Source organism: Setaria viridis, chromosome 5, assembly GCF_005286985.2.
Source record: "Setaria viridis chromosome 5, Setaria_viridis_v4.0, whole genome shotgun sequence".
In the NCBI taxonomy this organism is placed as follows: domain Eukaryota; kingdom Viridiplantae; phylum Streptophyta; class Magnoliopsida; order Poales; family Poaceae; genus Setaria; species Setaria viridis.
Window position 1 is genome coordinate 37,552,101 of NC_048267.2, and position 13,851 is coordinate 37,565,951.

General features: G+C 45.3%; 2 protein-coding genes across 2 annotated transcripts; one reads left to right on the plus strand and one right to left on the minus strand.

The window, feature by feature from the left end:
* Positions 1-2,194: 2,194 nt before the first annotated feature.
* LOC117855117 (casein kinase 1-like protein HD16) lies at positions 2,195-9,129 on the plus strand. The gene is made up of 17 exons (XM_034737398.2): positions 2,195-2,347; positions 3,026-3,441; positions 4,040-4,165; positions 4,257-4,330; positions 4,610-4,679; positions 4,758-4,813; positions 4,893-4,964; positions 5,047-5,141; positions 5,331-5,400; positions 5,477-5,606; positions 5,844-6,059; positions 6,180-6,310; positions 6,886-7,060; positions 7,146-7,236; positions 7,749-7,906; positions 8,152-8,340; positions 8,544-9,129. The coding sequence occupies exons 2-17, from the start codon at positions 3,061-3,063 to the stop codon at positions 8,601-8,603; spliced, it is 2,094 nt and encodes a 697-aa protein (XP_034593289.1). The 5' UTR covers positions 2,195-2,347; positions 3,026-3,060; the 3' UTR covers positions 8,604-9,129.
* A 79-nt stretch (positions 9,130-9,208) lies between these two features.
* On the minus strand, positions 9,209-10,758 carry LOC117855128 (uncharacterized). The gene is made up of 3 exons (XM_034737410.2): positions 9,699-10,758; positions 9,511-9,595; positions 9,209-9,414 (listed from the first exon to the last, which is right to left on the minus strand). Exons 1-2 carry the CDS (start codon positions 10,006-10,008, stop codon positions 9,519-9,521), a joined length of 387 nt encoding a protein of 128 aa, XP_034593301.1. The 5' UTR covers positions 10,009-10,758; the 3' UTR covers positions 9,209-9,414; positions 9,511-9,518.
* Positions 10,759-13,851: the final 3,093 nt, after the last annotated feature.

Here is a 13,851-nt window from a genome sequence, read left to right on the forward strand (position 1 = left end):
TTGAGTGAGTTGAACCAACTTATTAAGAATGAAGCCATCTCACTTATTTATTATTATTTATTATTGTACTTGCAAGAGTGAACCATATGATACATGCAGATTGGTTAAATCCCATCATCTAAAATCATCTATATATGCATCATGTGCATGCAACTAAACACAATCCTGAGGTATCGAGCCGGCCTGCTGTGCCGTGCGATGGATGCGCATTGTCGCAGCGGCGGAACGTGTCAATCATTGCCGGAATGCAGATGCGGCCGATCCGGCGGCCCGCCGCGCACGATGAATGCTGCTTCGCCTCGAATCGTTCGCGGTGAAAAGTCGTGGAAGACAGCCGGTGAAAAGTTGTTTCTGCAAATTGACGCTGTAACTAACAAAAGGTTTGAAAATCTTATGATGGAAAAAAAAGCTGGTGGAAGAGACTAGGTACAGTAAAGATCAAAATGCCGTGCATTTTAGCGTCAGGTTTGCGCTGAATTTTTCGAAATTTTGTCAGAGAAACCAGGTTAAGAGTGGTATGTAGAGTACTAGCATGCAAGATGAACATATTCAGGGTCGTCCGGAGCAAAGTTTACGCCCAGCGCTCAATCGCTCCGGAATGCTGACCGCCTAGCAGCAGGGGTGTTTGGATCTTTAATCCGGATTAAAATTCATGTCACATCGAATATTCGGAGGCTAATTATGAGTACTAAATATGAGCTAATTATAAAACTAACTACACTGGAGGCTAATTTCCAAGATGAATCTATTAAGCCTAGTCAATCCATCATTAGCACATGTTTACTGTAGCACCACATAGTCAAATCATGGACTAATTAGATTTAATAGATTCGTCTCGTAAATTTTTCTCCATCTGTGCAATTGGTTTTATAATTAGTCTATATTTAATACTTTTAATTAATATCTAAATATTCGATGTGATAGGAATTTTAGTAGCTCCTACGCAACCAAACGGGGGCCTTGGATTACGTACTAGACAGTCCATTTGCTCGGGCGTCAAAACAGAATTCTGCAGTCAGAGCGCTGACACAAATCTGAAACCTTCCGAGTCCGATCTACCAAGCAGGCCGACAAGGGTCTCTCACCGTCGTTGGGCTTGATTGATGGCGCGGCCCTGAGCAGTCGTTGGGCTTCACAATTCGCGCCCATTTGAGCCCCGCAGTCTGGAATTCTTATGGGCCGCTGGCTAGGTCCCCCAAGTTACAACCATAAATTGGGCCGGTATTTGCAGATAAACAGAGTTAGCGGCCCATCCTCTCCAAGTCATCAAGTCAATGCTAGTCGTCCTGATGCGTTTTCACTTACCTTTTCATTTTTTTTTCTTTCATGCAGTTTGAATCTTTTTTAGTTTTCAGTAACGTTGATCTTAACAATATTCTTTTTGCTAAATCATCTTAACAGTATTCGATGTGTCTTTTCCCAATCACGTTTATACCTGCACACCCTACCCTTTTTATTTAACTTTTTCCCGTGCTACGGTTGCAAGGGCACGCATAAAATACCACTGAACTAGATAAAACCATATCATCGCTGTGCTGCACAGAAACTCCACATGCTGCATGATGGAAGCTACTAGCAATCAGTCCGAAAAAGGATAAGCGTATGTGATGTGCCTAGAAAAGAAAGACAGACAAGCGCGTGACGGATACCTCACACTCTGACTGACCATTTTAGTCCTCCAGCTCCAGAGAGACTACTTTGACTCACACAAGTCAGAGTGTCCAAAAGTCCTAAGCACACAAGTAGCATACCAATTAGGACTCCATATCCCAAAATGTAGAGGCAGAAAGTAATACTGCTGATGTTTAGAGCTAAAATACAGAGCATGTAATTTCTCCAAATACAATCGAGTTGTTCAAGGCAGAATCAAAAAAAAGGAAAAAAAAAAGCATGGGCAAAAGTAGAAATTCACACACCTCACACGGCGGTAGCTCGACGGTGAGACAGACGCCAATTCCTCCAGCTTAAAAAAATCTTACTACGGGCACGGCAGAGTGCTGACGGACCTGGACGGTGGGTCCCACCGAGCATTGCACGTTATCCATGGCGCCTCGAGCGCGGCCCCGGCGAATCCTGGCCCTTGGATCCAGCCGAGCTCGCATGCATGCGCACTCCCTGCCTTCCCAAACGGAGGACGGGGAAATTAAAAAACGCGATTACGCGAAGCCTTCAAAAAGCCAGCCAGCCCTCCTCCTCTCCCTTCCAGACAGCCAGCCACAGCGCAGGTGTTGCGTTGTGTGTGTGTGTCTGCGGGAGAGACCAAACACCAACCTCCCCCCACCCCCGACCCATCCCTCCCCGCATCCCCACCTCGCCGCCACCGCCGCCGCACGGTCTCTTCCCCGAGGTAAGCTCCAGACCCTACCCCTTCATCCGTTCCTCCTCCGGGGCCGATCGCCTGGCGCCGCGTCACGGATTGGTTTGCCGTGTCGGCGGCGGCGGCGGCGGCGGAGGAGGCAGAGGCGGGCGCGGGCGATCGGCGCGGCGCGGACCGATCTTAGCGGCCGTGGCGTCTGATCGCGCGGCGATCGCTCCGGCGCCCGCCGATCTCCCCGTTTCGTGGCGGAAATTTTGGTGGCGGCGCCTGTCCCCGCGTTTGCTGTTGGTTCCGGTAGCGTTTTTGTGGGGGCGTCCGGGCGGGTTTCGATGAGGTGGGTCAGGTGCCGGCGTGCGTTAATCGCGCGTGTTTTGATCGGATTTCGAGGGAGGAATTGGTTTCGAGGAGATCGGGATAGGATTTGGGGAGGGGAGGGGTGATGTGGAGCGACTGTTGGGAAATCTCATGTCATGGCTTGCGTTGATTGTTTGTCTGCAAATGGGATAAGGTTCAGGAGCTTGTGTGTGAGTCCTAGACGTTAATCGCAAATAAATGAAGGCTTGTTTATGCTAGCTTGATCAGTACTTGTTTATCCAGGATGTGTTCTCTCATGTTCCCGGTGATATATTATGTTTGATGAGTTGGTAATAGAATGTAGTACCAGTATATTGACTGTTTACTGGTGCTGCTGTGGTTTTTGATTGACAGATTCGTAGGCGATTGGAAGTGCATGGGGAGAAAGGATGCCAGAGTTGCGTAGTGGAGTCCGGCAATCTCGGTTGAGGGCAAAGAAGGTTGAGGATCTCGTTGCTCAGGACCCTGCTGACAACTTGGTTGCGGTGGCACCTACGGTGGCAGGAAGGCGTGGTAGAGGAAGGGGTGGCAGGGGTGGAGGGAGAGGAACAGCGCGGGGAAGGGGAGGAAGAGGGCGAGGTGTTCCAGTGATTGACTTGGACCCTGACCAGCCTTGCGAGGTTCTTCCTGGAGCTGCAGTTGGTGGTCGTGCTGCAGGTGGGGCACAGCCCATTGAAAAATTTGCTGATAAGGCTTTGAAGATGGATGGTGGGAGTGCTGAAAAGATTGCCGGAGCTGAAGATGAAGGGACATCCCCTGTCCCAGAGAAGGTATGCTCTTCATATGCACTTTTGCCTGTCCTATTTTGTGTGTGTATCTTCACTTGCATGCTTTCCATATTGGTATTATTTCTTGCCATTGAATTTAATTTTTGGCAGTGAAGTTATCTTAGAAAATGGGATAATAGTGATAAAATGTAGATTGCGGCAAGGCATCGTGCGGCACATGGATTATGCAGAATTTTATAAATGAATGTAGTTCAGCTGTGCCTATTTTCCAAGCTATTCATTATGCATCTTTGAAAACCTACGTATATTAACTATTTTACATCATCATAATCGAGTGAGAAACAATGCAGTATCTTCTTCCTTACTCTATCTCTGTTGCAAATAACCACCTGTACCTAAAATTCTTGCATGCATTTTTTCACCCAACTTGATGTAAATTCAAACATAAGAATTTTACAAATGAATGCCTGGATCGCTAAAGTGACCATGTACTCCAGGTTCGTGAGATTATGTTTTAATTATATATGTTAGTAACTGGTAAGAACTGGCAGCTCTGGCCAGTGATATCAAACTAAGAACAGCAAGTGTCTAACTGAGTTTGAAAATTTCGTCGCCCAGTAGTGATAAATATCTTTTGCAGGTCCAAGTAGGCCATTCTCCGCAATACAAGGTAGAGAGGAAGTTGGGCAAAGGTGGTTTTGGTCAAGTTTATGTTGGCAGAAGGATTTCTGGGGGAACGGAACGTACTGGACCTGATGCTTATGAGGTTTATATCTAGCACTCCCTCCCCCCTCTTCCACCTTAATTTTTTTATATATCCTCTTATATGGAAGTAATACTAATACATGGCTTTGCAGGTTGCTTTGAAATTTGAGCACCGCAACAGTAAGGGTTGCAATTATGGCCCTCCATATGAGTGGCAAGTTTATAGGTAATTACATTATATTAAGTTGAATGCATCTATTTGTCTTACAGAAGAATTTACAGATCAAACAAGTTATACAAAAATATTCCTTGAAACATGACACAAATCCTTGTTTTATTTTTCTGTTTGGTTCAGTAGCTCTTGATTTACATTTTGTCCTGAGACACAAAATATTGGATGGCTAAGTTAACATTGATGGCTCCTTTCAAGTATTTGCTACTTTTAAGGATAAATTTTATTAGTTACCCTCTAATTTTAATGTTTTTGTTGTGCATGTGGTTCAAGTGCTCTGAACGGTTGTTATGGTGTACCATGGGTTCATTACAAAGGCCGGCAAGGGGATTACTATGTTCTGGTTAGTTCTTATGTATACGTAGTTGAATCTGAGTTTATATAACATAAGTTAAAGAACTAAACAATACAATTGTTCCAGGTGATGGATATTCTAGGACCTAGCCTTTGGGATGTCTGGAACTCATTTGGGCAAACGTAAGATAACTATGTCCTATCTGCTTTGTTTCGCTCTTATTTTTCTAAGCAGCTGACTGATCACCAATATTTGATTCAGGATGACAGCCAATATGGTTGCTTGCATTGCTGTAGAGGCAATTTCTATACTTGAGAAACTTCATGCAAAAGGGTAACTAGTGTATTTGCTGACTTTTATTTGAACTACTAGATCTCCGAATTTGTTTATTTACTTGTTGGTAATTTTCTGTCAGGTTTGTTCATGGAGATGTCAAACCTGAGAATTTTCTCCTTGGCCAACCTGGATCACCTGATGAGAAAAAACTTTTTCTGATTGATCTTGGGTTAGGTATGTCATGGCACTTTTCCTGTGATAGATATTGTTTGCAAATGTTAAGATGATTTAACCAATTTGGCACACTAATCTGCGTTCACATTCTGTGAGCTATGTTTCACATGCGTTTTAAACTTGATATGTACCAATGTTTATGTAAAACTCAAGTTAACAACTATTCATTCCTACCATTTGCACTGTCAGCATCTAGATGGAAGGAAGGAGGGCCATCTGGGCAACATGTTGAATATGATCAGAAGCCAGATATTTTCAGGTTTGTTTTTTTACCATATAATGTGCTTTTCATTTCCTTTCAGTACACTGACCTTACTTCGCCCCTTTCTCAACAGAGGTACAATAAGATATGCTAGTGTCCATGCCCATTTAGGCCGTACTGGTAGCAGAAGGGATGATCTGGAATCTTTAGCATATACATTAATATTTCTTCTCAGAGGAAGATTGCCATGGCAAGGCTATCAGGTTTGCTATCTTTCTTTGGATGGAATTATTGAAATAGCCATAAAAATATTCTTTTGGTTATTGACTAGTATGTATTATGTTGATTTTCATATTCAGTAAGTGAAACTAATTTGTAATATTTATATGCTTGAAGCCATTTTCTCTTTCTTTTGCCTATGGGTTCATAAATCTTTTTTTTGTCTAGTTTTTTATGTCTGAATTCGTATATAACAGTTTGAAAACTGATTTATGTTGCAGGGCGAGAACAAGAGTTTTCTTGTTTGCAAGAAGAAAATGGCTACCTCTCCAGATCTATTGTGCTGTTTTTGCCCACCTCCATTCAAACTCTTCCTGGAGACCGTGACAAACATGAGATTTGATGAAGAACCAAATTACTCAAAGCTTATTTCCCTTTTTGATGAATTAATTGAGCCCCAGCATTTGAGGCCTATTAGAATAGATGGTGCATTGAAGGTTTGTTTTTAACGATATGGAAAGGAACTTCTTATTTTGTTATACGATAGTTTTTTTTATGCATTTTTGCAGTAATTGGATATCTGGCTTACTTTTACATTTGATTATTTTCATACATAGGCTGGACAAAAACGTGGAAGGTTGCTTGTAAATTTAGAAGAAGATGAGCAACCGAAGAAGAAAGTTAGACTTGGAAGCCCAGCAAATCAGTGGATTTCAGTTTATAACGCTAGAAGGCCCATGAAGCAGAGGTAAGTGAATAATATGTTTGTTGGGTCTGTGCATTATGGATCTTGTCATAATTTGCTCAAATTTGAAGTTAGACACTTTGTGTGGTGGTCCTCAGTCCTTACCCCCTATATGAAGCGGTATGGTGTGGACATAAAACGCTGGTGGCAATAGGATGGCATTTTTATGGTTCAAGGATTAGATGGATTTTTATATACATTTCTGCGTGGACCTTTGTCCTTGCAAGTACAGCTTTTTTTGCTTCTCCATGGTAATCTGTTTGAATGCGGAAGGAGTTACTCAACTCCTTGGGGTGCTTATAGTCTTAATTCTCACTAAACTTTTTGAGACATTTTTCTGGTCTTTGTCAAGGAGCAATAGATGCTATATTTGCATGGTTGCACTGCATCCAGACTTCAGATTTTTTTTTTTTACCAGCAAAGTATGTAAATTTTGCTATTGCTTTGCCATTTTGAATGTTAAGAACAATACAGCTGAGCATGTATACTTCTACTATTAAATATTAATCAATAATTTAAATGTATCACCTAGGGTAGTTATATGGCTTTGTGCTCTAAAACGCTTTCTTTCCTTTCAGATACCATTACAATGTAGCAGATGCCAGACTTCATCAACACATAGAGAAGGGTAATGAAGATGGATTGTTCATTAGTTCAGTAGCATCTTCAGCGAATCTTTGGGCCCTTATTATGGACGCAGGAACTGGTTTCACATCCCAAGTCTATGAACTTTCACCCATATTCCTTCATAAGGTATGATCTCAATTCTCAAGCATAGTGCTTTCTAAGCAAGGCTACATATTAAGTTCCAAGTTGCCCTTTTCTTTTTGCATTTTAGGATTGGATTATGGAGCAATGGGAAAATAACTACTACATCAGTGCCATAGCTGGTGCAACGAATGGGAGTTCCTTGGTAGTCATGTCAAAAGGTATGTCCTAATTGATGCTGGGCTCTTCTATTGCATGTATATGGAAAATCTTTCCGTTGTGTCTACTGTTGTCACTGGCCAAACATGCACGGAGTTAAAATGCTCTATGCTGACTTATGGATGCTGCGCATGCAAATCAAGCAGTTCTAATTGGACGGCCTGGTTTTCACATTCTTGTTTGCTTTCTAGTTTCAAGATATATTACAAGATAATGTTGAGAATACATAAAAGAAAGCAAATCACATGGATGTTTCATATGTCGTACTTGTAAATCAGGGCCTAAACCAGAAAGACTTAATGAAGACATGCCTTTTCGTACAGTTAAATGCATGCACAACTAACACAGTTTTGGCTTGTATTGATTGTTTTCTGTGATTCTCTAGAGTTTCACATTCAGATATTTGCCTGTTCTGTGGCCTTTCACTTTACCTTATTCGCATTGAATGTCTATGCATTTCAGTTGAGAATTGCCACATGAGTTAAATTACTCTGAACCTTTCTATTTTTTTTAGGAACTCCATACACTCAACAATCTTACAAAGTTAGTGAATCATTCCCCTACAAGTGGATCAATAAGAAATGGAAAGAAGGTTTTCATGTTACATCAATGACAACTGCAGGGAGCCGCTGGGGTGTAGTTATGTCAAGGAACTCTGGATATTCTGAACAGGTAACAAATTGGTATCTTTGTTCAATGCACAAGTAAAATGCATATTGTGTGATAAATTATTTTTGTCTAGCCAGCTATGGCACTGGTGCATATAGAACCATTTGGCTCTGAAAATATCTGGTTTTTAAATGAACAAATTAACTCAACAGGATATATATTCCTGTTTGTAAACATGATGTGTGTATTGTACATCTGTTGTTTGAAATGAACTTGATTGTCCATTGTTTCTGTGTTACATAATGCAGGTAGTAGAATTGGATTTTCTTTATCCTAGTGAAGGTATCCACCGACGATGGGAGAACGGATATAGAATAACTTCTACAGCAGCCACTGGTGATCAAGCTGCTTTTATATTGAGTATACCCAAAAGAAAGTTGATGGACGAGACACAAGAAACCCTTAGAACATCTGCTTTTCCAAGCAACCATGTGAAGGTATGATCGTATACTTTTATTCTTGACTACCCTGTCAAAGTCAGGTTGATTTATTTGGACTCTGAATCTTAAGAGTTGCTGCAATTTGTGTCAACTTGGCATGTATATTTGCTATATTTCACGTTGTAGTAATATTTGGCACCCTGAAGCAGGGAATCAAAACACCCCGTCTAATGTCACAATGCACTATGGGTTTTTTGCAGGAGAAATGGGCCAAGAATCTTTATATTGCTTCAATATGCTTCGGCCGGACAGTGTCATGAGGCTTGCTTGGCACTGCATCCCAAATCGGGAGAGAACATATTCGAATGAGTAGATATGGGAAAAATCAACAACTTTTGTTGCTGCTCTCTGTTACTCTGTATGTGTAGGTAGACAAGATGAACCGCCTTACCATGGCCACAGTAAGTAGGAGCTTAAGAACGAACCAGAAGGAAGGTGGAAAGCAAGCAGCCAATAAGCAGACGAGGAGGATGTGACCTGGCTAGTGGTGGTGCAGACGCCGATGGCGTCAAATGTTTTGCATCAGCATGTTTTGCTTCGCTCCTGACTGCTGTGCAAGAGTAGACAGCTTGTAGCCTCCTTCGGAGGCAAAGTCAATGAGAACCCATTGTGTATAGCGTATCGTGTCATTTCATTTTGTTTAGTGGAAGCCAAGTTCCATGTTTCCGCTGGAAATGCTAAGTTATTGTGTGAGGAGAACAAGTGTACTGATATAATTCAGTGTATCGATTCCATTATTCGATAATTCTCATTGGAATAATTAATGCAATAATGTTGCATTACTAACCACCATTGAATTGCATGTTTTAGTAGTGTCACAGAAGATTTGTGATGTGCTCGTTACCATCAACCCTGGAATAGCGTATGAACGGCCAGAGCAGGCAAAGAGCAGGGTACTTTTGCAATGCACCCCAAAGCAGTAGGCCAGTAACCAAGCCAGCTACATAAGTGGGAGCAACTAAAATAGCAGTACAAATCCAGCTTAAACGATCAAGTTTCTAGCAAAGATGAACTCCTCATGAACCTCATCCTTCAATCCTGCCCCTCGTCAGCTCATTCCCCAGCTCCTCCCTGATCGTCACGCAAGAAAATGTCGTCATGATCGATTACTACACTGGTGGTAAGCAAGTAGATGGAAGAACAGTGGTCAGTGGATGATGAGCGCACCTGTCCTTCTATCGTTGATTGAACACACAGCATAGGACGAGGATGATCAGGATGAACAAACAGAGTTTTTTCCCATGATCCTCCGCTGTAGACATAGTTGCGCGTGTGGTTATGAGCCAGCAGCAGGTGCACGAATCAGTAGTCTGCATGGTTGCAGCAAAACGAAGAAGGGAGACAAGAGGACTCACGGCACGGAAGTGGCTGCGGCGCGGGCGCCTGTGGTGGAACGGCAGCGGAGCCCTTGGGCGCTGACGCAGTCGCGGGCGAGGAGGGGAGGGCGCCGTTGAGGCTCGTCGAGACGACGGGGCTGCCGGCGCGGACGGCCCTGCTGTTCTTGGGCGACGGCTCCGGGGCGCGGTCGAGGGAAGCAGGGGGGGACTGGCGGCTCGGTGCGTCCTCTTCGGAGACGGCGCCCGGGCCTGCCATCACGAGGAGGAGGAGGGCGCCGATCAGGAGGAGCGCGGGGAGGCTGGCGACGGCGGCCTTCCGGGACGCCATGTTGGCCGTCGAGCGAGCGACGTCGCGGTGGCTGAATGCGCGCGGCCGGAATGGGGTTTTCGCAACGGCGACGTACGAGTAGCTTAGCTAGTTAGCTAGCACGCTGTGGAGTGGAAGCTGGACTGGAGTGTGGAAGCAAATACCAGCTGGACGTTGCTGCTGCTGCTTGGTCAGGCTCAGGCGTCGATCGGTGTGGGCCCGTGCGCTTTGCGCTTCACGTCCGCGGCACCAGCCAGCCTTTTTCCCGTAACAGGAATGCGGGGGACATGGCGTCTAGCCAAGGCGACGCATCTTTCACAATTGTGGTAAACAACCACGGGAGTAACGGGGCGGAGGGTGGGTGGTGTTCGCGGAGCCTTACGCGTAGCCCTGTTCACCGGGTTGGTGGCAACTTGCAACCCGCCAAACCAGTATGTGGAAACCGGCTGCTCAGGTTCCATCTCAGTTGGGTTAAACTGTGGTTTAGATCAATAAACCCGTCTAACAGGGGGCTCATCGGCAACCAGTGTCGTGCTGCAGCGACGGCCGGGCCGCTGACGATTACACAAGTCCCATTGAATCAAGCTAAACATGAATCACTATGTGTTACCGGCAGCTAATCGCGGGGATGTCCCCAGAACGCGGTTGTCGCGTAGCGAGAGGACCTGGAGGCTCGGCAGCCCACCAAGCGTGCCCGGCGGCACACCGCCGATGAGGGTAACGCCCGGGAGGTGGAGCTCCACAACCATGGCGTTGGCCGAGTCGCACCGGACGCCGGTCCAGGCGCAGGTCGGCACGGACGCGTTCCAGCCCAGCGTGCGCTCGTGCGGCGTGCCCGCGAGGAACGCTTGCAGTGCCGACATCGACCGCTCCTGCTGCGGTAGCTCCGCGGACGCACAGCCGAGCGCCGCAGCGGTGACTAGCACCAAGAGCAGCAAGGGTGCGCCTATTCTTTTTGGTCGTGCCACAATGCTAGCGCGTGCCGGGCAGGACACGCAGTTACGCTTGGATGGACGCGAACGCTGTCGACATGGGAGCCGCTCGCAGCTTCCAGCAATGACGTATGTTGTCATCAATTTTAAACCGCACAAACCAGCAAATCAATCTGCCTAACCCATAATCATGTGGTTTGATTTGAGAAACCGCGTAAACTCATGATAAACCGCCGTTGAACAGGCCTAGTTCCGTGTCAAGTGCGGACGTGTCGATTGGACGTGGAGTTTCGGACATGTATTTTTCACGGAGCCTTCCTCGTCGACTGCGGACGTGTCGATTGGGCGTCAAGTTCCGGACATGTATTTTTCACTTGTGCTTGTGACCGTATGGGTTATCAAAGCCACTCATTTTTTAATCAATGGTGAGATGACTCATGGGTAGGTGACAAGTACATGAGGTAGGTAGTGAATCAAATAATGATCGAGATAAGTCATGTAGTCGTATGTACACGTGGTTTACCTTTTCCGTGGAGTTCCGGCCGAACCTCACTCGGCCGGGTCCGTTCCTGGTTCGTCTGATCCTCTCTACGCATGGCAGCTTCCGATCGATCGGATGCAAGCACGCAGCAGCAGGAAACTGGAAAGCAGGCGCTTCTCGTCTCCGAGCGCTGAGTACTGATAGGATGCAGTCATGCAGAGACGCGTTCACTGGGTCCTGTGGTGCGCTGCGTCCTGCGTACCTGCAGCGTCACCACGCGTGTTTCTAGAAACCGTGCTGGTCTGCTGGAGGTTTCGAGTGGAAGCCACTAGCTTCTTCACTTTTTAAAAAAGCCAAGAAGTTTTGTCCATGGCATGCCGGTGATTAGGTCGATCGGCATGTGTTACTGAAGAGTGAAGACCCTACCTCCCATAGGTTAGTCACGCGATTAATATTCTAAAACTGTAAGAGAGTACCTAAGCCCTGAACCTCATAGCAGTAACCGGGCAGCTACATTAAGCGAGAGCCGGTGGGCGCGGGCGCGGGTGAGGGGGGGAGGGTGGCGTCAAGGCTCGAGACGGTGCTGCTGGCGCGGAACGCGGGCCTGTCGTTGTTCGTGGGCGGCGGCGCCGGGGTGCCGTCGAGCGGCGGAGAGGGAATCCCGCTCGTGGCGTCTTGCTCTTGCCCAGGCTTGCCAGGAGGAGGATGCCGATCACGAGGAGGGACGGGAGGCTGGCGATGGCGAGCTTCTGGGACGCCATGTGCGACGACGGTGGTTTTGCGACGACGGCGACGTACGAGGAGCTAGTGCTGGATGGCCTGGCCTCATGCTTGGTCGGCGGAGATCAGTGCGCGCCCAAGCGCGTTGTGCTTTAATTTACGTCTGTGGCACCGGCAAGCTGTTTCCATAACTGGACATCGCGTCTGGCCAAGGCGAAGCATTTCAACAGTTATGGTAACTTGGGAGTACGGGACGGAGGGCTGGTGTGTTCGCGGAGCGCCGGAGCCTACCGGTGCGTGTTCCTGAACATTGGGCGTACAGTTCCCTGAACATTTGCTTGGGTTCGTTGCTCTCTACGCACGGGTTCGTTTCCGATCGAGCACACAGCCTTGATTGATTGCATGAAGAAGCTTTGTTCATTTGTTGTGCCGGGTTGACTAGGTTGATAAAGAAATTCAGTCCCTTCCGTAGGCTAGGGTGGCGGGCTTTATATCGTAAAGTATCAACTGCACCTCTAAACATTCTAGTTCTAAACTAGATATGGTGCAATGCACAAGAAGACCGCGCGTTGAATTTTCAAAAAAAAAATCAAACATATATTAGATTGTGCATAATTTATAATAAAACAAGGTTAAACTTAAACACAAGTATACGATAAGAAAAAAACACAAATGTGACTTAAAAAAATATGGGCACACATAGATATACCTAAAGAAAAACAAATCAAATAAAGTTTCCATGCAAAAAGTAGACATCATATTTGAATAGCACTAACTAGAATTCATAAACTAAGTAGCATTCCTATGTAGCTCCACCTAATCATAAAAATACTATAATACAAGCTATAACTATCACAAAGAGATAGATCAACCATAAACATCTTGCCAAATTTGATACATGTGTACCAAGAGTAGTTTTGTTGCTAGTAAGGTTGTTGGCTTCCCTCTTCTGAAAAATCCATCTTATTTTCTTGAATGCTTCTTTCCATGGCTCAGTGTACAGCGGACTCGTTACAAATACCTAGTGTACTCTTCGATTCTTACACATATAGAAGTACCTAGCTTTTATACGACGATTTTTGTACGCAAGAGCCTGTCGAAGAACATCAAATAATTTTTTAATGCTTTCTTTGTGTTTCCATGTGCTTTCCAGTTGAACATGCCTTTCTCCTTCGAGCAATAATATCTTTCTGTGTTTTTTCTTGCTTCAAGACGCAACATCAATTCACGATATAAGTATGTGTATTTGATCATAACTCTTTGCTTCACGTCACCAATACCATATTCATCATGACGACATAATATCAGAGCCTATTCAATTCACGATATAGGTCATTTTGACTTTTTCTATGTTCATAGATGTTTGTATTACGCTTTTTAACTATATTTTAGCATCTTAAACACTAGACACAAACTTAAGCATCTTCTCCTTTTTATAAGCAGCTAGTAGAGAAAAAACTACTTTTCTAAGCCTAGTATCTTCTCTAAGTATTCCCATTGTACATGGACTAAAATACATGATGCATGATGGTCCTTACGGAGGTGATTGGTAGGCTGAAGTGCCGAATTAGCTGTGCTGCGGTGGGCGTGGAGGACTGGAGGCCAGGCGACTACGGCACTGGTAGATAGTATATAGGTGCCGCCTGCCGGGACGGTAGGAGATGCACGTGGTGAGGACGACGATGTTCGAATGCATCAAGAGAAGAAGAGAAGTGAGCGCCGAATTGCCGT